Source organism: Camelus ferus, chromosome 11 (assembly GCF_009834535.1).
Source record: "Camelus ferus isolate YT-003-E chromosome 11, BCGSAC_Cfer_1.0, whole genome shotgun sequence".
Classification (NCBI taxonomy): domain Eukaryota; kingdom Metazoa; phylum Chordata; class Mammalia; order Artiodactyla; family Camelidae; genus Camelus; species Camelus ferus.
The window spans coordinates 43,245,027-43,272,766 of NC_045706.1; the positions used below are offsets into that span (position 1 = coordinate 43,245,027).

Sequence of the window (27,740 nt, forward strand, 5' to 3'; positions counted from 1 at the left end):
GATCTCTTGCTATCCAACTGGTAAAGAAGGAAGGTAAGGAGGAAACTTTGATCTCCAGCTGGTTGATTGTAGTAGAAACCTGGAGTACAGAGAAATACATCTTTTTTTCTAAAGGGATTGCCAGAAAGTTGAGTGCAGATATGGCTGGTTGATTTGTTCATACACTGATTTTCACTTAATGATTCAGTAATTTTTTATTGAGAGCCTAATAAGCTGAGGCACTTTTCTGTGTGCAGGGGACAAACCAGTGAACAAAACAGGCACTATCTCTGCTTTCATGGTTAGTAGGAGTCAACTAAATGTAGCAATAAACACCCGTATTGCTAACTGACACCTCTGGTGAATGAAACAAAAGGTCCAAATTCAAGAAAAGAGTATCTGAATGCATATATCTTGTTTAGACCTGCTTCAGCTTACCAACTGAACAAATGTAGAAATGATAAGATTTCGTGAAGTTAAGCCAAATTTCCTTTTTTCCCTTTTTCCCAAAATGATCTTGACAATTTCAGAACATTTTCTAAAATAGCTTTAAGAAAACCACTTACATAATGCTTACTAGGTGCCAGACACTGTTCTAAGGACTTTATATATATAATGCACACATCTTACTTAGTCTTCATAACAACTCTGTTGTAGAATAATAATATCCCCATTTTGAAGAGAGAGAAAGCTGAGACACAGAACGGTTAAATCAAGTATGAAGTCATCCAGCCAGTAAAAGGTGGAGTCAGGATTTGAACATAAGCAACCTGGGTCTGTAGCCTATGTTCTTAACCACCGCCTCCTACTGCCTCTTCCTTAGAGGCTGTGTTTGAGCACGTTATGGGGATAAATGGACACAACAGTTTTGTTTCCAATTCTGTGATCCACTGATGAGGCAGAGTGCACAGAGCATGGGCCTCGGGGGCAGTGGTCATGCATTACTCATGTTTATATATGCGGCACCGAGCAAGACCTGCTACCCAGTAGGTGCTTAGGAAGTAGCTGTTGAATTGAGTTGGGCTGTCTGATACATCTGATCAGTTCCTATCACCCTACACAGGACACTCTTATATTGGGTGATAAAAAATTAATTTTTCATCCCCTGGAAATCTTGCTTTTGCTTAAATGTGATTTTGATAAATATGACAGACAGACACTGCATGGCCCCGAGTCATCAGCCTTACCTGCAAGTGCAACCAAGTGTGGCAGGCAAAATCTGTTTGCCAAGGCAATTAATTCCAGTGGGTCCAGGTCCAAGTTAGGTGACAACTGCTTGGTATAGAGATAATCCAATACCGCCTGCATTGACATCTTGTTTATGTTCGGGAGGTATACCTGAAATGTTATTTGAAAAGGTAAGTTCTGCTGAAGAAAGCAGGGGGCACATTCTCAGGCTATACTGCTCGTAAATAGCCCAACTGGGGGACTGGTTATTAGCGGGTCTGGGGCACCTGCTCTGAGGCTGTGCTTAGAAGTCATTCACTATTTACGGCTTTAAACATAACAGTTTGATTTGTAGATGACAAAAGCGTGCGGCTGCCTGACAAAGCCTGATTTGGAATTTTTAAATGGCTATTTGGGCTTATAAATCAGACAAATGGGCTGTAAATGTATGATGACATTATAGGCCCTCCTTGCCAAGTACCTTACAATACTCTATTGTGGGGAAAGAAATCTCCTAGCAACATGACAGGTGCCGGGGGGAGCTGCACACCGCACTGCTGCCGACACAGGATACAGCCCAGCTCTCTTGAGATGTCAAAACAGAGCATGAGCAACCACCCCCGTTGCCACGGTGACTGGCTTGATTCCAACATTCTATCAATATATGCTTGCATGATATACACACTTCAGTATTTTTCCTACGGCACAAGCACCTAGATTCAGAACTACTGGAACATTATCAGGTAGCAGATTGAGAGACTCCAGAGAAACCTTTGCCTGGGAGGACATGTAGGGGAATGGCTAGGCAAGGGGAACTGTTCACTGTTGGCTCCCCCTAATCTCCCTCCTGACTACCTGTAGTTGTTGCCCATACACATACACGCTAGGGTTTGCTAGGGCACCAGGGACGGCGTGCTAAGCGGAGTTCCCAGTGTCTGGGCATGGGTCAGTGGGGGTATACACGGTAGAGCAGCTATTCTTCATTTTCGGTCTCTCACTCCATGAGGTGTGCTCTGGCATGGTGTAGAATGGTACCTCTAGTGCTTGCTGTTGGCATGACGACGATTAGAAGATTTAGCCTAATTGAAGGCCTCCTGTGCACAAGGTAATGTGCTAAGAAGCTTTCCACATGCATTACCTACTTTGATCCTTACATCCGTCCTAGGAGGAAAAGACTATGATTTTTGCCATTTTACAGATAAGGAAACGGAGGTTCAGGGAGGTTAAGTCCTGTGTCCAAGGTCACAGAGCTAGGAAGTTGGGACCAATATGTGAACCCAGGAAATACAATTCTAGTTTATAGTCAGAACTGCTGTGCAGGACCGGAAACCCTTCATGGTAAGGAATAAAGCTACAATGCAATAAAGCACCATATTTCACTAACAGTTTTTAAGAATAGATTTCTAAGTTCTAAAGAATGAACAGTGTTAGGGTGGAGGGTATAGCTCAGTGGTAGAGCATGTGCTCGGTGTGCATAAATTCCTGGGTTTGGTCCCCAGTGCCCCTGTTGGGAGGAAAATACAAAATTAAAAAAAAAAACCTAAAATAAAAACTTAATAATAATAAATAGAATGAACAATTATAGACTTCTTAATTCTGGTACTTAATAAACCTCTATACAGTATATAAAAATATACACCTATGTATGATTACATCTATGTATTATTTATATCTGTATTGTATATCTAATCTCTCTCTCCATATATTTGTGTGTGTGTATTTGTCTATAAAATGCCTCCACAATCTACAAGGGGCTCACAGCCACTGCAGTCTTCTATAGTGGTGTGGTTGCAGAATGGTTTAAGCTCTAGTAACCAGCTGTATCATTTTCCTGCATGGCCACCAGCTACCTCAGAGAGGGAATAACCTTTCAGACAGAGCTTTCCCTTAGTGTATCAAAGGGAAGGCCCAGAAAAATTCCTAGAAATACTGAGAAAATTACCTGCTCCCCTCTCTGACAGAGAGAAAACAATTGTGATTCTACTAATAAGGTGCATGGGTTACTACCATCCATGACTTGACAAGTGTGATCATTTCAAGTTTCTAGCATAACGTCTACAATAAATAAAACTTGGCAAGTAGAAACTGTTACTGATACTATTTTAAAATAAAAAAGCTGTTGTATTGTAATTAATTACTATTCAAGTTAATCTTAACACCGGTTATATTTGTGTATATATATGTTTACATACACATACATTTATCTTAGACATGAATTTATTTATAGATACAGAAACTTGTTCTATGTGTATGAACATATGGCAAAATTTCACTTCTCTAGAATGGTGTCTGGGTTAGTACAGCTAGATAATTGAAGGTTAATTAAGCTGTGAAACTTTAAAATTTGGGCCATTTTGATAGTAAAAATATATACATTTTATAAACTGCTAAGTGCTATAAAGTGTTTATTAGTGATTATAAATTTTAAAAATCCCAGAGCTTCCTGTGAACACCTACTCTCACAGGGATGGGAATGTCTGCTGTTTCTGAAAATAATGATTTGGAGGACAGGGCAAGAGGCTAGGCAGGCCCAGGGTTGTGACACTACAATGCTGTGTGACCTTTGACAAGTCATTCACCCTCTCTGATCCTCAGTTTCCTCATCTATTACATGGGAGAGATTTGAAATAGATGACATCTAAAGTTTTTTCTTCTTCACTGAGATTATGAATTTTGAAGATATTCAGATTACCTTAGCAATTTTTGGTAAGAGTGTATTCCACACAATGGCAAAATAGGCATCTTAAATAGAAATTATTTCTGGCAGCAGCAGATGACAAATTCCAGCAAGCAGCCCTGCCTCAATACTCCCAATATCTTTGGAGTATTCTGACATTTGTAATCATCCATGACCTGCTGTTTCCTTCCTGCTTAATACAACACTAACTTTTTTTTTTTTTAAAGCATTGGTTCTTTTTGGCAAATAATGTTAGGAACCCTCAGATAACCAGCAAATGAGAATAAACTCAAAACACTTGCAGAACATGCTTTTTTTTTCCCCTCATGGTTGATTTTTTTTTAAGGCTGTTTCTGTGGTTTCAACATTTATAATTAATTGTATAGCAACAGAGTGACCATTTCTGTAGAACTTTAAAGAATGATATGAATAAAAGAAATGGAATTAAAAATTTTGCATCCTACCTGCTGGTTGTAGCTTAAAAAAAATAAGAGTAATGAAAGAGAATACAATGCTACTCTAAAACTATGACCCATATTCCAGTTTAGTTGGTTTAAAATTTTAATTGCAAAGATCAACTTGGACTATTAGGCTTATAATTAGAGACGGTCTTACAGAAAATGAGAAAATATTCTAGATCCAGAGCATTGCTTACTACAACCCAGGCATGAATTTTTAATGAACCGCTTGCTGAGTACCTCTGGGGAGAGAATTATGCTTACTGCTACATTAAAAGTAATGAGAAAAATATAAGTAAAATACAGTGTCCTCTTAAATATTAAATGACAAAAAAAGTAACATCAATGGGCATATTTTATTTCTTTCTAGATATGCATGTGAATTCTATTAATGCAAAAAAAAAATAGGCTGGATTTTTGTGGGGGATGTCAGATTTTCAAAAGACAATAAAGAGTAAAAAGGTGGCCTAGAAAGGTCCATGTGAATATGGGCCAAAATTAACCATGGAGCATTTCTTGAGTCTTTAACCCAGTGCTTCTTCTTACCCCCATAACTACCTCTGCCATACTTTGCTGGTTCAGGGAGGGAACTGGGGGCTGGTGACATTAGGGCTTTCAGGTGACAAAGATCTTTAACTCCTCATGGAAACACTTTAACAAGGTCCTCCAGGGTAATAGTCACTAACACTTCCTGAGCATGTGTATGTTCTGGGCACTAAATTCGATGCTTTACATGTGTATTCTTATACTTACTTGCCCTTTGAAGAAAGTTCTCCTGTTGTCCCCATTTTTGCAGATGAGAACACAGGTTAAAGAGGGTCAGTCACTTCCCAAGTTCAGGCTGAGACTAGAGTTCATAGCTATATAATGTTATAGTCTACTCTGGAAATAAAGAGAACGGGCAGGAAAGGGTGGATACGGCCGTGGCTCACAGCATTCTTCCTAGATTAGCTATCTGGGCACAGACCTTCTGTTGCTTGATTCCATGGTCTTTGTCTTTTGAGCTGGGTTGAATCTATACGTCTCTATCAGGCTCAGCTGCATTCTAAGTAGTGAGTGACCTCACTGTTCTTGGCGGGTGGGGGTGGTGGTGTTAGGTCCCCGGGGGAAACGCTAAACAGGTGCCGCCTCCAGGAGAGGCTGTTATACCACCTTACACTTGTGTGTTCACATCTGCTGCCAAGTTTCTGTTTTGGTCACCTCTCCGGCACATTTTAATCTGGAGACAATTACAGTCCATTCTGGGAAGGGATAAAGGGGATTAGCATTTGTGAGGTCAGCTCCGACAGTGTCCCTTTGTGCCTGGGCTCCTGACCTTGATTGAGTCCTCTCTGCTGGGTTAATAGCAGGCGCTCCGTGGCACCACCAGCACACACTTCAGTGACCTGGAAAAATCAGGGAAGCCAGCCTCCGGGCTTTGTATCTCTGGAGATGACTGAGGTTGGTGACATGCCGACCTGATGAGGCATTATTAATTGGTGGCTTCCCCAAATTTTCTTGGAAGTGAGAAGGGAAGCATATCATCAATGCAAGTGGCATCAACCTAAGACTGACGTCAGCGACTGCGTGTTTCGGGCTTACGAGGTGCTTCACGACTACTGACTCACACCTCACAACCGCGCTTTGGGTTATTAACGTGTTTTCCAGATGTGGAGGTTGCAGCTGGAGGCTGGAGCTCAGAAAGGTGGTACTTGCCCAAGACCACACAGCTTGCACGCAGGGGAACTGGGGATCTGAGCCCCTTCGTCACTGGGCAGCATCCAGCAGCTGTAGTGTCTTGGTATCAGTGCCCCCAGACACCTTGTAGGGTTCAGGAAAGACTGCATGTAGCTACAGGAGAGGACCTCCTGATTTACAAAGGCTGGGAGACACCAGCAAAGGTCATCAGGATAATTCTAGTATCTTTTCTCCAAACAGCAGACAGTCTTTTGCTGGGGATTGGTTTAGAAGCAGCTGCAGTTTGTTCTGGAAACAGGAGAGGGGCGTGGTGACGGCCAGTCACCCTGGCTTGTGATGCTAGGATTCTGTTTCCCTACTTGGGGATGCAAATGCAGGCTCCTGGGTCACAAAGGCAGTGCTCAGATTTCTGATGTGAGGGCCCCTCTGGAAAAATTAGCCATTGTTTTCTGTATTTCTGTTCAAAGTTTGGAGAGATGCTGGGATAAGCAAAACCAGCCCCTGAGGACAGTAAACTTGATGGGGTGTCCCTGTGTGTGTGTGTGTGTGTGTTTTTTTTTTAAAGACAGCTAAGAAATACTTGCAAAACTCAACAAAAAATGCCTACCTCCAAACTAATGCTTGAAGGGAATTTTTCTTTCTTTTAGAACAGTTTGTAAAAAGATGAAGATACAGGGTCTCTTGCTCTGTGCTCTGAGAATAACCCACTTTTGGAGACAGGGCCAGGGTTTGACAAGTGACCCAGTGGCTTCCACTAGACGTAGTAAGCACTGAGAGGCCTGGTTGGAGGAGTAACCCTTTGCTCCGTTACTGTTTCCCCAGAGTTGACAAGCCCTCTGAGAAGGCAAGTCAGGGCCGAGCCTCAGGGAGTGCTGTAGCTCAAGCACTAGGTGATCTCGTGCCTCCCTCATCTTGCAGATAAGGGAACTGAGACACGAGGTGGCTTTTTAAGATCCCTCATCTGTTAGGGACAGAGTTGAGCCCAGGAGGTAACTGACTGAAGAAATTTTTCACTGTCTGGAACTTGGGGGGACAGGCATGACCCCTCTTTTATGTGATTGATAGTATCTTGCCTGGTGACATTTGTTAAAAAAAATACAGTTGAGCATGTGTTCAGGGATGAGGAGAGCTGTGAGGATGAAAGGATATAAGAGCACTGAGGGGCTCACAGGTAACAAGTGAATGGTGGACAATCCTGCCTCGTAATTGCAGAATCAGGAAGAGGGTAACCTAAGACTCAAGTACCGCGTAAAAGACTATTTCAAGGAAGCAGTTAAAGAATTGAAGTCCTCTGGCTAGTTAAACACCTTATATACACATGCGCGTTCATAAAGATACCACTGGGGCTTTTCGGAAGGCACGTACCTCACTGTTGGCGCTTTCTACAAACGACCCCCCGAACATGGCAGCCATCCACTTGCAGCTACAGATCAGCAGCGGTTTGTGGGCACTGATGGCTCCATCGTCCAACTTAAATGTCACATCTGCCCAAGGATTGAGGAAGCACAACCGTGAGCCAGCCTCGCCCAGAGCTCCCCCCACCCCATACTCATCAGCCTGTGTCTCGGATTCTCTCCCAGACCTTTAATGACCGATGTTGCATCCACCCCTGCCTCGGGCACACCTACTTCTCTCCACGGTCTCCAAGGATTAAGGAGTGAGCATTTACAGTTGCACATCAGGTCACAACACATTCTCTGAACCACAAAGTAATGTAGAGGAGTGGAGTATTTGTTCATCCTTATGATGAAACATTTCATATAGAACATTTGTCACATGGTTAACATTTTGTCATGTTTGCCTTAGCACTATATATATACATATATATAGGTATATATATATTTCATGTGTGTAAACATTTTTTAACAGCATGATACTTCACTACTAGCTACTTTACCAAGAATTTTCTAAAAATAAGAACATACTCCTAGATAACCAAACCATTATTACTCCTAAGAAAATTAGCAATAATTCCCTCATATCATTCATTATCTAGCTCACACTTAAATTTTTCTTAAAAATTTAATTGTAATATATGTATTTACATACACACATATATATTTATTGTAGAGAGAATCCACCTGAGGCTCACACTGGTTTTCGTTACTATGCCTCTGCAGTAGGAGAGGGAGATTTCATCACCTTCACTTTCGGTCCATTGTTTAATTTACTGCAGGTTTGTAACATATCTTTTCATTAACTTTCAAGTTTGCTTCTGTACCATGATGGTCAGTGTGCAGAGTAAATATTACTCAAAGCTTTAAAATTAAGCCACAGATGCAGTTACCACTTATTAAATGGATGTTACAATGATAGGCATTATGAAAGATAAAGATAAAAGCAGAAGTATCCACATAAAGAGAAGTCAGGAAGTCAGTTTTTTATACCAAAACACACACACACACAGGACAATTACAGAAGAAAAACAGCACAAGCATGTAAGATGGTGCAGGTGTGGACTGGTACCCCCTCTTGGATATGGGCCACCAGTGCGCTTCAGCCATTCTGCAGGGGCGCTGTGGGCAGCACTCGGCACAGTTATCGAAGGCAAAGAGGGGGCAAGAGACATGGAGAAGAGCAGGGTAAAGGAGTGTGAGGCCGAAAGGAGAAGGGAGAGAAACAGAGGAGGCAGCCTGTATGGGAGTGCAGAGGGCCACCAAGGTCGCCTCAAGGATTTCAGTGGCCTCAGGACCAAAGGTCACTGATTTTTGTCACGGGTAAGTGCTGAAGGGTCCATGGAGAAGAGACTTGGTCAGGGAGGGATCCTGAAGGATTGTGAGCATCAAGCTGACTGGCTCAGGTTCAGGGATAACTTGACCTCCCTAGAGAAGCATCATGACACCACAGGGCTGCAGGGGGCAGCTTGGGTTCAAATCTTGGCTTGACCATTTCCTACCTGTGTCACATGGGTCAGTTATATAACCTCTCTGTCCCTCAGTTTCTCCATCTGCAAAATGGAGACCATATTTAACCCTTAAGTCTGATGAGAATAAAGTGAATACATGTAACTTAGGTACATGGGGAAATAAAGTACTTATCTATATTAGGGATGGTTATCCTTTCCCCTGATCACGTTTGGCTAATGTTTGAGAAAACACAGCGAAAGGTATTGATGACTTTGCCGTTGAACCCACTCACCTGAGAATGTCCCCTTGCTGAGACATTCTTTTATCCGATTGGCTTTCCTGACGTGAAAGGCTTTTGTAATTTCCTGGTTCATGAAGGCTTCCTTGTTCATGATGTTTTCCACCATCATCCTCAAGTCAAACATCTCCAGGACCTCGGCGATCTGAGCCAGGCCCACCAAATCCTTTTCCTTTTCATCCAGTTGCCCTGTATAAAGAAACTGGAGCAGGGTCCGGAAAGGGCCTGGCTGGACAGACGAGTCCATCCTGACCACGGTCACGGGGCCCACTCGCTTTGAGATGGGATTGACTTGCATTTCCCTGTGCATGCCAATGAACCCCTTACTCCAGCCCGACAGAGGCTGTGTCTCCCCGACCGGGCCCCCAGCTTCCAGCCCCAGGCTGTCCTGCTGGAGCAGGTTCCAGCTTGAGAACTTGCCGTGATTGGCCTGAGGTGTCCTTGGGAGGCCCTCTTCCCTTTCCTCGTCTGGGTCAGGACTCCATGCCTGCTCCTGGAAATCCCTGCTCTGCTTCTCAGTCTCACAAGCCCCTTTGATCCAATTTGGGGTTTCTTCACATTCCATTAGAAAAAGATCGTAAAACTTGGAAGAGGAGGTAGCGAGGTAAATTCGGTGCGCGAAAATCTGCTCCTGGTCCTGGAGGACGAACAGGACGTCGGCACACAGAGGATTGTCCAGTAAACAGGCAGCTTCATTCGTCCCCATGGAGGGACATTCTGGGACCTTGATGACCGGTGGAGGGGCTTTTGGAGGTAGGAACGGTGCCTGAAGCAAAGGTTTCTGAACTTTCTTTAAGTGGGATTTCCAGAACTGCAGGTGCCGGCGGGCAATCAGCGCGGCTCGGATTGCGTTGTCAAACACGTCCTTGATTCCAAACTGGTCAAAGACGCTTGTTTCATAGTAGGGTATGCCGAGCTCCTTTGCCACCTCTCGGCCTTTTTCTGGGGGCAAAATATCCCCTCTCTTTATGGGCCTGAAATAAAACAGTTAAATTAGAATTGGTCTTATTTGAGGGGGAAAAAATAGTATCCAGGGCCTAGCTAAGCATCTAATTGAATTATACATTTAAAATCCTCTTTAAGCTTTTAACTGGACTCGAAAAATCTACCAAACTTGAGTCTTTCAAATATAAAAGACTTAATGACTGCAGAAAAAAACTGCTTTCAGTAGTTACAACAATAACTGAAGTATCAGCAATTTACTAGCTATTTGATCCTGGGCAAGTTACTTAACCTCTCTCTAAGCCTCAGTTTTCCCATCTGTAAAATGGGAACGGTAACAGTGAGTACTTGTATCTTTAAGGAATATTTGTATTTTTTTGGCGGGGGGTTTAGGTTTATTTATTTATTGTTGTTTTTTAGTGGAGGCACTGGGGATTGAACCCAGGACCTCGTGGTTCAAGCACACAACTCTACCACTGAGCTATACCTTTCCCTCTTTAAAGGACTATTGAAAGGTTTAAATGAGTCATTTGTCCAGCCTAGTACCTGTTCCACAGTAACTGCTTAATCAATGTTAGCTGTTATCCTTATTATTGTCACCACCACCATCATCATTTTCATCATTATCACCTTATGCTTAAACTTTGCTCTATAAAATGAATCCATATTCATTTTCTCACTTGAGCCTCACAATAACCCTACGGGTGGTATTATTTTTGTTCTACAGGTCACATTTGTAAAGTGCTGAGAGATCTTTACTAAGCAGTCGGAGTCTAGAACTTCCTAGTTCTAGACTAAATGGTCCACGTCCAACAGCTCAGCTCCTCTACTGGGCTAGGGAACCTTTCAGATCTCACCCCTTCTCTTCATTTCCACTCTCTTCAGTTGGGCCTTCATCATCCTTTGCTTGGACTAGTGCATAAGCCTCTTAGCTAATCTTTCTTCAGATTCTCCACATTTTAGCTCATAGTTCTCACTGTGGCACAAAAATATTCTTACATAATACAAGTAGGACTTAGCTACAGTTTTTAAAAAAAAGTTTCCTCTGGTTCCACAGAGCCTGTGAAATAAAGTCTCGGCCCTTTGTTAGGAGTTTGGGATTAACAGATACACGCTATTATATATAAAACAGATAAACAACAAGGACCTACTGTACAGCACAGGGAACTATATTCACTTTCTTGTAATAAGCTATAATGGAAAAGAATCTGAAAATATATTATGTGTGTATATATATATGTATGTATATGTGTAACTGAACCGCTTTGCTGTACACCTGAAACTAACATTGTAAATCATTGTAAAAACTACACTTTAGTAAAAAAAAAAAAAAAAAAAAAAAAAAAAAAGTAAAAAAAGAGAAGGATAAAGTCTAGGCCCTTTTGGCTGCCACACAAGGCACATTCACAGTCTAATCTCACCCAGGGAGGCCAAACCTTTGGAAGGAGGATCCACAGAGTAGTGCTGGGGTTATAGCAGAACCACAGCCGTGCAGCCTGTACTTTTTTTTTTTTTTATTGAGGGATATTCAGTTTACAATGCTGTGTCAATTTCTGGTGTACAGCACAATGCTTCAGTCATACAGGAACATACATATATTCGTTTTCATATTCTTTTTCACCATAAGCTACTATAAAATATCGAATGTAGTTCCCTGTGCTATACAGTATAAACTTATTTATCTATTTTATATATACCTGTCAGTATATGCAAATCTCAAACTCCTATTTTATCCCTTCCCACCCCTTTCCTCCCGCTGGTAACCATAAGTTTTCTATGTCTGTGAGTCTGTTTCTGTTTCATATATAAGTTCATTTGTCTCTCTCTTTTTTTTTTTTAAAGATTCCACATATGAGTGATATCATACAGTATTTTTCTTTCTTTCTGGCTTACTTCACTTAGAATGACATTCTCCAGGGCCATCCATGTTGCTGCAGATGGCATTATTTTATCATTTTTTATGGCTGAGTAGTATTCCATTGTATAAATATATCACAGCTTCTTTATCCAGTCATCTGTTGATGGACATTTAGGTTGCTTCCATGTCTTGGCTGTTGTTAACAGTGCTGCTGTGAACATTGTGGTGCAGGTGTCTTTTTGAATTAAAGTTCCCTCTGGATATATGCTCAGAGGTTGGATTGAAGAAAATGAGAAGATTAAAAGCACTTGGATATGTGTATCTGTATGAACCTCATGCTCCTCGGGCCAAGAATTGTGGCTGAGTGCTCTGAATATTAGTTAACTTCATGATAATAATTTCAAGAAAGACATTATTATGAGTAGCTAACTTTTAGTTTACTACTTTACAAATTTCCAAGCACTTTTATACATATCATGTCATAATTAGAGAATTCCCTTTAAGCACTGGCCAAATAATGGGTTCCTGCCTGAGAGGTGCTGGTGAGCATGAGAAGAGCCAGGACATACCCCCTCATGATTCACAAGCTAACTGAAAGCATACGGCTGGTGGATGGGGTCCCAGAGCCACCGAAGAGCAGACCCCAAGGCTACAGAGACATCTCCTCTATCTCTAAATTTTAATTTGGCGGGCACAGTGAAACTGAGTCTCTTGGCTTACCTTGCTAAAGGGCGTCTGGCTCTATTAACGGCTTCAAGATCAGCATAGCGGAGATCTAGCTGGCAGCCAACTAGAACAACAGGTGTGCGAGGGCAGAAGTGCTTGATTTCTTGATACCACATGGTTTTCACATGATTTAGGGAATTAGGATTAGCAATGGAAAAACAGAGGACCACCACATCGGACCTAAAAGGAAATCACAAAAGACGCTGTATTGCCTTTTAGCTTTTCTTTTTCTTTTGTCACTATAGTTCCTCCCTTCCCCACATCCATCTAATGCCATATCATGTCACAATTTAAAAAAATTACCAGATATTAAAATATATCTCGGAGTCATGCAAACAGCCTGATAAGCCCCCACATTCCAGCACCAACACAGCCTGAGTTCATTTCCATCTTGCATGGCAGAATGCCTCTGCATTGAAAAGTTTCCAATGAAGTTATTTTATGTTATAGATGGTTACCCACACTGGACTCATTCCTGGAACCACCACATGCTGAACTATTTCTGTTCATCACCAGAAATAGTTTCAAGATAAAAAGAAAATAACAAAAAAACTACCATTTTCCAGTTTCAACATAAAGATGATGATGACTCAATGAGATAAAGCGAACAGTTTAAACATGACTGAAAATGTAACGGGTATTTGCTGTACAGGGTTGGCAAATACACAGAAGGATTTCTGCCCTTCTTTTCACTTAAGCGCAAATGTAGAGAGCACAACCACTTATCTGTTCCTGAAAAGAAAGATTTCTGAATTTGCAGGAATTTTGACTCTTTACTAGGTAGAAGGCAAGAAGGTATTATTTAACATAAAGCTAGCAAGAGTTAGATGGATGGCTAGTAAGATGAGAAAATGCTGGAAGCAGATTTCTCAAATGTTACATATGACACAGAGCAGGGTATATGGGGAAAAGAAAAATTGTTTTATAGTCATTTTTGACATCAGGATCTTCCATTTTCTATATAATAACTTACCATTCTAGAAGCCAGAGAACTGTTTTACATAACAGTTGTTCAGTTGTGGTGTTTGACAGCTGCTAAAAGGTATCTTTAATAATTATGAATCATTTTTCTAGGTTAAAATATGCAGAATCATGACTTTGAAAACACGGAGGCAGAAGACTATAAAGAATAGAAAAAGTTATGCCCAAGGACGCAAGACTATCTTGCAGCTACATTCAGAAATAAACTTATAATTTTATTCGATGTTAATTTATTGCCTTTATTGTTTATGTATTGAGAAGAATCAAGTCGATGAATCAAAACACCTTCTTTTTAAATCATTAATGAGCTTTTCTCCCTACATATCATTGAAGACAAACAAATATATCCAGGCAACCATAAAATTTCTAAAAATATTCACTTGCAATGCAGCAAACTGCAGGGTGCTTACATTAAATGTAACTCACAAGTTGAGTCTTTAAATTTATATCCAAAGAAAAACTGTGCCAGGCCACAACAAATAAAGGGGAAAATCTTGACATTAAAATACAAATTATAAAAGAGGACCTAAGACTCAAAGCACATGAGTGTATCCATCTGCATGTTTAGAATGCCCTTGGAATAAAGATATTATCAAAGATTCTTGAGCACTGGAAAATATAATGTGTGTAAAATATGCATTACTATAGAAATGAAAGGGAAGCATGTCTTGTCTTTGGGATTCTGATTTAGTTAGTGGAATATTCTGTGCAGAGTCTTACTTCTAATTAGCATAAATAACAGTATCCAGTAAAGTCAAGAATGCTTTGAATTTTACATTTTTTTAGGAGTTGAGCTTTCTGTTATTCATAATCCTATTTATATAGGATATCTGGTGCAGCTCTGCAATAAGCTTTGTCCCAATCATAAAATAAAGCTGCCAAGAATTCTGGCACAGTAAGAGTAATATGGCAATATCTGAGGTTCAAAATCATAGAGAAAGAATTGAGGAAACGCATCTTGCACCTAAATGTGGAATAGCATGTATATGTACAAAATTGTTCTAATTGGTGCCTTCATTCTCATGTTAAGGCACATGGCTATAAAGGAAGTCATTCTCGGAGCTTAATTTATATGACAGACACGTAGCTAAATGTCAATTCTGTTATCTAATTTTATGATGCAGCATCTGAGGTTTTGAAATCAGAGCTAGCTCGGTTGCCAAGGTTACCGTGATAACACTCATACCACTGAACATACACTAGTTGCTATCCAGATGACCTGTAAACAAGTACAGACAGGACCTTGGGGGTTGGAATAAATGGAATCTCCTTATGATAGCAGCACAATGCCATTGCACAATACAGGTCCGGAGGGCCCAACTTCTAACTATGTCGCATCAATATCTCAGTGCATGAAATGCTGTTGGAAAAGCTAGAAAAAGAATTCAATGCTCCATAAATATTTGGCCTGAAAAGGATGAGAGTTAAAGAGAGGAGGGTGTACTGAGAGCCATACTTACTGAGTCAAAATTCTATTTGCATCCTTGGACTGAAGTTATCCTTTTTCCTTTTTTCAAACACACATTTAGAGGCTGTGAGAATCTGTCCCCATTATTTTACACTGAAAGCAGTTAAAAAATTAGATCCTATTTAATTTGCCAACTGCTTAAATGTCTTTAACCCTCGTTGATTTAAATACAAATGCAAGTTAAGAAACACCACATACAGATTATACAGAATCCTAGTCTTTAGGCCTATCATACAAATGTAGTATCTTACACCTGATTTTAAACAAAAGCCTGTGAATCAGTGGACGAAGTGATGGGGCTATAGAAAGATGTGGCTTTGACACACCTCTTCTTAAACCAACCTGCTTTTCTAACTCCTGATTCCTAACACATCAGTATCCTCTGTGATATAAACACCTACATGATCCAGTAACTATTTTCAGAATGCCATTTATTCCCTCTAGATGTTGAGCCAGTTTTCTATCTAGTCAAAGGAGGCACAAGACCTGCAGCTAAGAATATCTCCAGCTTTAGGCACAATTCCAAGGAACCAGAGATATTAAATAACTTTTAATCAAAACATTCATTCCTGCGTGGAGACTGTTCAGTGTCTGACACGAGTTCATGTTTTAAAATGCCATTCCTATGAAAGATAAAAAGAAAAAGGCAAGTTCCAGCATTTCTACTTCTATGGCTCTGTGACATTTTTTTTCCTTTGAAGAGTTGAGTTTAAAAATAATTGGGAGGGGGAGGTGTGATGAGGACATTCTCATATACTAGGCAGCAGGGTTAGCCCAGAAATGACCTCAGGGTTCCTATTTCAGCTGTAAAAAGGATCTGATAGGATTTAAATGGAGTCCTACAGCTATTTGGAGTAGAAAACACAAGAGTTTGAGAATGCAGAGGCAAAGCATGTAGTAGACAAAACTCTATTAAACTCCAGAACTTGAATACTGAGGAGGGTAGGAAGGGATGTGGAATTTTTTTTTTTTTTTTTGGATTGGGTTAAGTGTCTTTATTAAGGAAAACCAGGATTACAAAGGATTTAAGAACGTGTGGTCTCAGTTGCTTGCCTATGAATGTTTATTTTTTGGAGAAAAATATGGTCTATTTGTTCCTAAGGGAAAAATACCAATATAAAAATGTCACTAGGATACTAACACATCAAATGATGCCCATGAAATAATTTGTTGATTAGTTAAGTTAAAAACAACCCAAAGTAAATCTACTTTGAAACAACTGTGAATCTCCAGTTTCAGGGAGGGACGAGAGGTGGGGAAGGGATGAGAGACTGAGTCATCCAAAAATTCTTGAGCTGATAAGGCTGACCTCAGTTGTATCAGTTTTTCTTCAGATGTTAAACAAACAAAAAAAAGCATATTTTTTCAGCTATCTTTTAAGGAGAGCACTGGCCAAGGATAGCATATGAAAGACTGGCAGTGATACTTGGATAACATGAGGAGTGCATGCAGAGTTGGGACTAATCTTCGTTGGGGGATTAAAGAAAAAAAAAAATCTGAAAAAAGTCCATCTTACCCACATATCTTGCTTGGCCTAAGAAAAACTTTTTTAAAAAAAAGTTTATTATACTTTATTATACTTTTGATTGGATATTGCTATGGACATAGAGTCAAAATTTTTATGGGAAGCCCCTTAAAAATAAATTGCAATTAAACACGTAGCAGATTTTCCTTTTAAGGTAATAAATTGTGTATGTATGTGTGTGTATATATATATATGTATTTTTTCTTTTTCAAGCTAGACTTTACATATCAAATGCCACATGTTCTCATGGCCTGCATTTATAATATCTGTAGTCAAATACAGCACACTTGGTGGGAAAAGAGCAGGGAAGCAAACAGTAGCTAAATTCATCCTTTGAAGAACTAGTTGAGAAAGGAGAGATAACCAATATCAAAAATTAGTGTTAGGAATGAATTTTCTACTTTCTTTCCTATCACAAAAGTATTTTCCATCTCCTTAGTTTGTCTTCCCTTTTGGAGTTCCCTCTATTTTGCTACCACTGTCCAGCTAGGGAGCTGTGGGCCTTGGGTTTTCTTATCTGCTTAAGTGAAAAAATAATTCCTAAACGATCCTTTATCCTAGAGCTGAAGATCAGGCCAATTTGATGGGCAGTGTGAAGGTCAGTGGACTCTTTCCAGTCCTCCAGGCAGCTGTGAGTGGGAAAGTGGATGCCTTTCTCTGGTGTGCTGATTCTGGTTGGGTCTCTTGCTGCTGAACACTGACCCAGGGTGTGCTCACAATTGTATTTACCTGAATCTTGCTTGGAAGTATCTCCTTTTAAAGAGATACTTCTAAGCCTTTTCCTGTGCAGTAGGATCCCACTTCTTTATGTCACTACTGCCTATTATTATTATTATTTTTAGTAGAGACTCCCCTGTCCTCTATATTGGTCAAGATCATGATCACATTTCAGTGGGCTTCTTTTTTAATGTACATAAGTCCTGTTCTGGCAAAGATTCAAGTAAGAGTCTCTCCCTCCCCCCACCCCATAACCAAGGAAAGCTCTTTACAGAGACATTTTCAAAACCATTTATGGCAACAAAACACCTTTCATGCATATAGTCTGACAGCACTTTGCAAACAGACAGGTCAAAACAGCACAAAACAGCTGAAAGCATGGCAGAGAGAAGGAATGTGTAACATGTGGCTTTGGAAAGTTTTAGTAGGGGAGCAGCCCGGTGTGTATGAGATATGGAGGGAGTTGTCAGTGATGGTGAACATAACCACCTGGAGATGAATGGCTGTGTAAGCTCATACTCATGGAAAATGGAGAGGCCTGTAAGGGAGCACCTGGTAGGGGGTCTGGGGAGAGAGCAGGGCAGTACCATGCAGTGCCCTGGGTGTGAGCAGAGAAATCAAGTCAATACTTTACCAATAGCAGTGAGGCTTCTTAAGTACAGATGTAATGTGGGGAAAACTGTGAAAACACCCTGAAATATATCCAGATTTGGGAGTGATTAGCATGCGCAACTATTTCTTCTAAGTCTGTAACTGTATGTTTAGTTTAGTAGGAAGCAAAATTTTAAACCAGTCTTCCCCCACCCTCCAAAAATGGGGCCAAAGCAGTGCACGCTTTTAAGTGCAGGAAAGCCATATCAACACCACACCCATGCCACCAAATCCTAAGATAGATAATACTCAAGTCTTAGAAATGGTTGACTCTGTTATCATGGTACAAATATCACAGAAGGCAATGGCCTGACCACAGAGAAGGTTGTGGGTATCATCTAATGGAAACCAGCTATTTTTTACTTTATATCCCATTTTTCTAACTATGCTGTCTTCACGGTATAGATCTTCTGACTTATGATGGAGTTATGTCCTAATAAGCCCATCAGAAATCGAAAATATCATAAATAGAAAATCATTTAATACACATAACCTATCAAACATCATAGCTTAGTCTAGACTACCTTAAATGTGCTCAGAACATGTACATTAGCCTACACTAGGGCAAAATCATCTAACACAAAGCCTATTTTATAATAAAGTACTGACTATCTTATGTAATTTAGTAAATACTGTATTGAATGTGAAAAGCAGAATGGTTGTGTGGGTACAGAATGGTTTTAAGTGTATTGGTTGTTCACCCTGGTGATCACGTGGCTGACTGGGAGCTGGGGCTCCCTGGCGCTGTCCAGTATCACTAGAGAGTATCGTACCAGGTATTGCTGGCCCAGGAAAAGATCAAAATTCAAAACTCACAGTATGTTTTCTACTGAATGTGTATCACTTTCACACCATCATAAAGTAGAAACATTGTAAGCTAGATCATTGTAAGGCAGCCACTGTCTGTATTCTTACACCTCACACAATCATCTGAAAAGTTGAATGCATGTGAAATTGGGGGAAGCACAAGTAATTAATTAAAAGAAATAGCTTAAGCAATCTCATTTAACTCTTGGTCAATGAAAGGAGGAAACACTGATACAGAGAAGGCTTCCTTAACAGGAGAAGGTGAAACTGTGGTAATAAATTCCCGCCCTCTTGCACCTCATTCTCATTTCTCTTTGGTTTGCCCTGAACCTAAATGACTGAGGAACTTCCTTCCTACACACTGATTTTCCTCCTAAGAGCAAGACTAGCTACACATATAACAATGCCTACACATCAGCTAGACCGCCAGATGGGACGCCTCTGGGATTAACCTCCCTGACTCTTCTGAAACGAAACTATGCAGATCATTCCACCACATAACAAAAGGAGTTTACCCAGTCTTCTCACCAGTGGTCTTTGAATCAGTAAAGGCACAGGACTTGTCAAGTGATTTATCCAATATCAAAAAGCAATCAATCAGTCAATCATTTCTCCCAGAAATATTAACTGATAACCTCCTATGTGCCTATGTGCTCATGGAGACATTGGGGATACAACAGTTAAAGACACAAATTGCTGTCCTCATTGTGTTTATCCTTTTCACGCTTATATCCTACTGGAGATCGGAGACAATAAGTAAGAAAAATATGTAAAATATTTAGTATACTAGGGAGTGACAAGTGCTAAGTAAGAAACAAAGCAGGGAAAGGAGCAGAAGTTGCTGTTCAAATGATGTGGCCACAGAGGGCATTACTGAGAATGTGACATTTTAGTAAAGACCTGAAGGAAGTGAAGGAGCTGACAAGTTGATATCTGGGGGGGGGGGGGAGCACTATGGAAGAGGAAACAGTGCAAATGTCCTGAGGCAGGAGCATTCCTGGGGCATTTCCCAAGGGCGAGGGGGAAAACAGCAGGAACTAAGCTCAGAGAGGCATTGCTGGGCTGAGGTAGGGAGGGCCTCATGGGTGTCTGGCTCTTACGTTGATTTAACTGGTAGATGATTTTGGTTTTTTGAGCAAAATGACTTAATATAATTTATATTTTTATATATACATATATATTTTTACAGGATCACCTCACTGTCATAAAGGGAATTGATTAAATGGTGGTGGTGGTGCTGGTGATGGTGATGGTGGGGTTGTCAGGAGGGATAAGACAGAAGGAAAGGACAGTTAAAACATAATAACCCAGAAAGAGATGATGGTGACTTTGGCCTGGGAGCAGCGCAGGTGGTGAGATGTGGCTGCATTCTCTGCTTGGAAGATAGAGCCACTGGGGTTTGCCAATGGACCAGGTGTAAGGTGTGACCAAGAGGAGTCAAGAATGATGCTAGAATTTTTGCCTTGAGCAATTCCTTCTTCCCTGTTCCTGACAGCTTTAGTTCAGCATTTTAACACTGAGTTGTAACTGTTCATGTTGTTGTCTTCCCTACAATACTTTGAGTTTCATCTTTAGGGATTTCATTTCATCCCTTTCCCATTGTGCACAACACAGTGTTTGTAACAAAAGAGGCCCTCAATTACTGTTTATCAAATAAAAAGTCCTTATATAGATATCGGAGGATTAAAAAATGTAGATTCAAATGTGCCTGCAGGACTCAAAATCTAAAAGAAATAAGTTTAGGCCTAAAATAAGTCAGTTAGGGGAAATGTTAGGGTTTTAACAAAGAAAGAAGATAGTATGTGAGCTATTCTATTTCTTCAGACAATTATTGCTGAATGATAGCCATTTAATATCTCTAGTATATAGCAGAGATTATCCAGTGAATATATTTTTAAATTATTTGAATTTATCTAAAAAATCCATTTATCTGATCTAATTGGATACTTTCAGAACACCAGAATAACAATGGATTAATGATCTCTTCCAGGAATTAGATTATCTCCGGAAGCAAAGGAAATATAAAGAAATAGGCAGGTTACTTTCAGGATTAATTCTGGGTTAGTTCCACAGAAATGAGGCTTAAGGGAACACCCCCTATTTCACAAATCATCTTGTTTTTTTTAAAAAACATACCAGGACACCCCCTCACCCCACAAGAAAAGCACTAAATTAGATAACCAAGGTGATAAGTTTAAAAGAGAATTTTGGTAATTTGCTTTATCCTTCTGTAATTCAGGACTTTGTCAATCTGACTATATTCTCTAGGCTGGGGGCAGAGGAATTCTGGGGAGAAAATAAAGTAGTGGAATAATTTTGGAAATCTAATAAATGGTCAATATAAAAATTGCCGAAATGATTATTGTTAAGATTCACTAAGGAAAATATCTGTGAGAATGTGCTATAAACCATAGGTACCGATATTGTCAGATAAATATATTATGGGTTCAGAAGTCACCAAGGACATATCTTGTATATTGTAGCTAATAAGAATGGCAGAGCATTCTCATCGAAAGAACTCTGCCTTGTGGCTTACCAGCTCGTGTCCTTTATTGACACGGAACTGCTGAAAGATGGTAATAGAATTATCCTCTGAAGACACTGCAGAATTACTCAACAGTCTCCTTTCTTCTTGCCACCTAATTTAAAAGGGAAAACTACATGGGCTGAAATATATTTCTTCATCAGAAGATTCCAGGATAGAAACATCACAAACTGATGTTTTCGTCCATGATGAAAAGTCAACACACTTAGCTCTATTTGACCCAGTGTGTCAAGCTTGAAGTTATTAAGTAGTACCAGAAAAAAAGGTAAAAAGGAGGCAGAACACAAGATGTTAGTGTACTGAACAGTGCATGTGTTCCTTATTCTCTTTACCCATCTCAGTGGCCTCATTTGTCCTATTTCTGCAGCATCTTTTGGTGCATTGACACTTTTCTGGCTGAACCACAAAGGACCAGCCTCCCCAGCCACGTGACCAGTGTCTGGGCAGCAGCCAGCATCCTCCAGGGTCCTGGAACACGAGTGACCGGGTCATCAATCAAGCCCTGTTCCTATCTCATTTGTCACTGCTGCTTCCCAAGGACAGTTTCATCCTACGGGCAGGGCTGGGTCAGGCACAGGAATCCCAGCTCTTCTGATATTTTGTCCTCTGGTTATAATACAAGATGTACCAGTTCAGAGCAGGAGGACAGTGTAGGACAGCAGGCTGAGCGGGGCACAGAGCAAGGCACAGACATATTTTCTGTGATGCCAGATAATCTGGCATCACTGCAATCCTACGCTCGAGTGTGTTAGGACAGAATTCATATATTTCCACTGCATTTACAATTTTTAATTACTTGTATGCATTGATTCTTACATATTTTTTTGTTTTGGATTAGCAGTAACAATCCACTTTCAACTGTTCTACTTAATGCCCTCATCTATGGGTAAATGGATTAAAAAGATACACATATAATTATTTTAAAATAATTCTTACGGAGATCTTGGAAATGATACCCAGAGGAGAAACAAACTATAGTTGGAAAAGCATTAGTGTTAATACATGTAATTCTCTGCTTAAGAATACTCATTCAAACAAGGCATTCCCCACAAAACTTCCAAATTCAAAAATCTGGTGGAAAAAGGGGGAGGTTTGGGAGGTGGCTGACTCTGCCTCCTTCCTTTTCCTCTTGACCTCACAGCATCCTCCAGTTCCAGAACAAATCAACTATGAAAGACAAAATTTTTACTTTTTGATGGAGAAACTGAAAGCTTTTCACAGAATGTGTTATTCTCTGTTAGGCTATCGAAGGGTACCTGGGGTCAAATGTATCTTCTCAGAAAAAGATGCACACGTAAGGACAGCCAAAGACACAGGCCACTTGGTCAGACTATGATCCACACAGCTGAAGGCTCTATCTCTGGGAAAAGGGAACCAGCATGATTTGCGGACAATTTGATAGTGTCCCCATATTAGCTCTGGGATGCTTGAAACATTCCATTTCTCATACTCAGCTATTAAGGATCTGGTCCAATTTTTTTTTCCCCCCTAAGTTCACACGAATGATTTCTTTTCAATGAGAACCAAGTTTAAGTTCTATAAATAAAACATATTTTGTTAACCATGCAAATTTCCTCACATATAATAGGCTACTTTGCCCATAAAAATATTTTATTTAAAAAAAGATTGAGATACAATTGAAATACACTAAACTTTGTATAAAAAGTGTTCAGTTGGATTAGTTTTGATACAGGCAGTAGACTCCTGACATGATCAATCAAGAAAACAAACATTTCCATCACCCCTAAAGTGTCCTTGTGTCCCTTTGTAACCCATCCCCCTTCCCACGCCATCCAGTGATCTACTTTCTGTCACCAGAGATTACACTGCATTTTCTAGAATTGAATAGAAATGGAAACACACACAATATTGTGTTCTTCTTCCCCTAGTTCCCTTTACTCAAAAGCTCTCTCTAACCTTCAGAGGATTCCTCCCGTTTGCCTGAATTTCGGTTAAGAGCATTGTGATATTTTCCAGGCAGTGTTTACCAAAGCATGGCCTGAAGACCGGCTGCTTTCTAATCATCCAGGTACTTGCTAAAACTTGCTGATTCAGCTCTCCCCAGATCTCTGACATCAGATAACCAGGATGCTCAGGCATCCTCAGGCACGAGCACTAGCAGTTTTTAGTCTAATCTCTTAGGGAATAACTATTCCTGTCCCTTGGTCCAGCGAGATCCTCTTATGTCTTCCTACTGTTTCCTATAAACCAGGCAAATCTTAGTCCTTTTTACACAGCAGAGCACAGGACTAAAGAGCTTTAGAAAACAAGCTGCGAATAATTTTCCTAGATCCCTCTGTACCACACGTTTACAAGTGTGGTTTGGATTACTTTTCCATAAAGTACCTGCACTGATAACTTCCCTTTGCTACTTCGTTACCAATTGATAAAGTCTACCTTCAGGGTCAGGACTTGGGTGAAGAGTGAAGCACTTGCCTCAGGTGCCAAAGTTAAAAACGTCCCCAAACCCTGAGGAATCCAGATGAACGATATTTTTTCAAAATATCAAAATTAAGGCAAACAAAAAGTCTATGATGAACAAAATTCCAAAATTTAAAATCAAGTCAGGACCAGTAATAGCGCCATGCTGAACCTGAGACGGAAAGAAAAGGTCAGTAACAGCAATCCTATCTTTTAAACTCTATTATCATTTACATTTTACAGCCAAGGTGAATGCCTTACTTGTCCCACCCTAGTCCTGGTCCTGGTCCACCTCTACTTGATATGTTTCTCTGTCCAACAGGCTTTTCACCATCCTGAGATCATCATTAGAATGTTAGTTCTGGCCCAGTGTTTAGAATACACCATGGACTATAAGGGCCACTTCGGAACACTTCATCTAGACACATTGGTTGTTTCTTACTTTTCCCCTTGCCATTAACCACAAGTATGACCAGTCCCACACAAAGACATAAACCCTGGTCACCCACAGTCCTGAATTTTTTAAAGGACCTCAATCGATCATTCAAAATGGGATATATTCATGCTGTATCTGATTACATGTGCTTTCGACTTGAAACTAGAGCCATCTTACCTAAATAGACACACAGATACCATGGTTCTGATTAATGTTATCATTTAAAACATGTACTGGGCTTCTTTTTGTGTGTGTGTGTGTGTGTGGAGAATGTTTATTGTAAAAACATGTCCTGTACTTCTTATAGGACCTAAAAACATTTGTGAAAAATCAGTGTGTAAGAATAACCTATATAATAAATGAGTTCCAACTGACCTGAAAATATGCCCAGAAACTGCTGGGTGTAAGGACAAACAGGACAAATACAGTGATTCTGCATGCTTAAGTTAAATTTGGAGGAAAAAAGCATGTCATATAGAGTACCCAAGATTCCCACTCTCAAAAAATTCGCTTGGATGTATCATTTTTACTGAAAGTGAAAGGGCTCATTCATTCATAGATGAACATAAAGAATTGTTATTTGCCATGTATTGAAGAACTTAAGGGGAACAATGGAATATCAGAGCTAGTGATCGATGGTAAATCTGGCCTTCCAGGTCCACATGGAACAGTGTAAGAATGAGACTAGACTAGGAATAAGTTTAAAGTATGTTCTGCATCCATCATCATCATCACCACACAGCATGGAGGAAAGAGAAGACACAGGCTTTGGAGCCAGACAGAACCAACAGGAAAGGTTCAGTTCCACTCTTTCTTAGCTGTCTGATGTTGGCCCCTTTCTGTGCATGTTTGCTCAACTGTGAAATGACCCTACTTTACAGGGTCCCCACAAGAATGACAGGGGATAAGATATGTGGAGCCCTGAGCACAGGCCTGGCTCATGGGGAGCCCTGATTACATTGTCACTGCTGTTATCACCACCTCCAGCCCCATAGGCTTTAGGTGTTTGAAGCTTCTCTGACCCTGAAACAGATCAATGGTGAAGGTTTTCAAGGAGGGTAAACGGTAAAATTGGTAATTATTTATATGTGTGGTGTGAGTACAGGAGAGGGACCAGGTGAGATACAGGTGTCCTGTTGAAGGCAGACCCATCCTGCTTGTCTATGTTTTCAGTGCCAGGTACCTAACTGTGAACACTTTCTTATAATAGTTCAGGCAGAAAACTCTTGAGTGATAGCCCTCTAAAAAGAGGCTTTTTTTTTTCTTGCCAAAAAAGAGCAGCTGATCACAGTCATGGTTATTATGTACAGTTTCGTTCTTGACATTTTAAAAGATCCAGAAAAGAGCTTCAAAAGTTCATCCAAAAGTGGACAGAAAGTAGGTGGTAAAAAGAAGAAAGAGTTGGAGTCATTCGCTCCAGACAACAGAGGGCTTGGGAGATTTCAGATGTGTTAGTTGTGTTAGGACGCTGATGCTACGCTGCTACTTTTCACGTCCATCGACTAGAAGGACTTCCATCACTGCTTTTTCTTGGATGGACGGTTTCCCTTCCTGGAGAAAAGAGGTTGGCCAGATGACTCTTTGAGATCGCTTCTCATTCTAAGCCACTGTACAAATACAGAAGTGCAAATGGATACCCAGCCCATCAACGTGGGGTGGTTTTTGGTTGCATCCTGTTCAAAATGAGGTCAAGGTAGCTTGTCATGATGAAAAGAATGGGAGGAACGAGTCAGTCAGAGTGGGTTTGAATCTGCTCCTGAAACCCCCTGTTGGGCAAGTTATGGTAGTAAAAGAACTCAGCTCTCTACTCACCTGTGGCATGGAGATCATCTCTGTCTCCTAGGGTTCCTGAAAGGATTAACTAAACTCATGTTGGTAGAACACCTAATATTTTGACTGGCATACTGAAGGTCTATGATGAATTGGAGCTGTTATTCTAGTTGGCTAAAGAAAAAAATGGGTTGAATAGTTACCTTTGAATCATAAAGAGAGCTATGACATTCTGGTTGTAGTTAGACGATACTAGGAAAATTGCAAATTCAAGTCAGCAGACTGACACCAGCCTGGCCGACTGAATCCGCTCAGCAAATCAGAGCTTGTCTATGCAAAGGATGTTTGAGGGGGTAACTTATGAACTCCCTTAGTGCTAAGCAGCAGAGGAAACTGAAGGCGAGGTCTAAGACATCTTGATATGAATCTGGTTTCTCTCACTGTCACCGTAAGAATCAAATGAATTATTTTAAAAAGGTTCCAAATACATTTCCAAGTATAAGGAATACATCACATCCCACTGACTTGTAATTCACACCTAGTATAGTGAAAACATCAGTCAAAAAACTGGTTTGCAAACCAAACTGATTGTCAGAAAATGTAATTATGATTTTTTCCTTCACAAATGACATGGATCTAAAAACGGAAGTCATACAGGAATTAAACAGCTCTCACACAGCAATGAAATACAGGGGTCAGAGCCCTATACTGAATAAAAGAAACTACTACTATCAGACATTCCCATAAAATGTAATTTTTGGTGCTCCATCAATGCGGTATCACATATTTAGCATTTACAGAAAAATGCCGGGATCCAAGACAGAACGGCTCTGGTTTTGTTCTTCACCAGTGGTGGGATTTGTGGCAGGAAGCCTGGAGGCTGTGGAGCATTGGAAAAGACAGAGGAAATACAAGGTACAAACATGCACGTAAAGTGAGGCCCACTGAGAGCTCGGCCAGAAACAGGGAGTGTTTCCTGAAGCCCCTCTGTGTCACTCAGAGAATCAGACTTGGCTTGGAAAGCACATCCTGTTTCCATCAAAGGGGGATGCGGGTTACAGCTGATAGAACCGAATGTTACAGGCAAGGGAGCAGAACAATGCACTTTGAACTGATAGAGTCACATGAAAGAGCAGCTTATTTTTGTTGGGAGTGACCAAGCACAGGCATGACGTGTAAAATGATCCCAGATGCATCAGGAAGCAGGGCGAGGCCCACAGCAGATGCCTGTCGGTATTAGATCTATGAAGGCCCCCGCGCCCCTACATCACCCCTGAGCAGGAGTCTCACATGGTAATGAAGCAGCCCTTATATAAGCACAGGACCAGTTTTACATTGGGGGGCCAAGTTAAAATTCATTATCTCAAATACATAAATTTTAAGTGGCAATAAACCACTGAGCTCATGAGGCGGCCTGTGGAAGCTAAACCCGGTATCTCAGTAGGTTCATCTTTATTCACCACACCTTTTTAGAAGTCGGGGTACAAACAGTCCTTTGAAATCTACTGTATTTATCTTTACTTTACTCAAAGTCATCATTTCATTAGGTTTCCTTAAAACCACAGGTGTTACAAGTCTGACTGGATAGTAATTATGAGCAGGTTCATTTATTGTTATCTTGTGTGTGTGTGTAATAATGAGACAACAGAAAAAACCGAAATGGCAACAAAGATAAGAATCAAGAACATCAAGGAAAGGAAACAAAACAGGAAACTCAAGGAGAAGAAAAGTGTCTATGATGCTGAATATTAAGTTCAAAAGTTCTTGTTACCAAGGGAACATTAAAATCAA

At 40.5% G+C, this 27,740-nt stretch overlaps 1 protein-coding gene and 1 long non-coding RNA gene across 2 annotated transcripts in view; one reads left to right on the forward strand and one right to left on the reverse strand.

Annotated features, from left to right (window-relative positions):
- LOC116667167 overlaps positions 1-13,796 on the forward strand; it is a 56,516-nt gene extending 42,720 nt beyond the window's left edge. The window contains exon 3 of the long non-coding RNA XR_004323960.1: positions 13,703-13,796. This is a non-coding gene — a long non-coding RNA (uncharacterized LOC116667167). The remainder of the gene's footprint in view (positions 1-13,702) is intronic.
- RHOBTB1 (Rho related BTB domain containing 1) overlaps positions 1-27,740 on the reverse strand; it is a 64,509-nt gene that overhangs the window by 8,828 nt on the left and 27,941 nt on the right. The window contains 4 exon segments of the mRNA XM_032491468.1: positions 1,167-1,317; positions 7,324-7,442; positions 9,097-10,076; positions 12,623-12,808. Of these exon segments, the coding sequence (XP_032347359.1) occupies positions 1,167-1,317; positions 7,324-7,442; positions 9,097-10,076; positions 12,623-12,808 (1,436 nt within the window).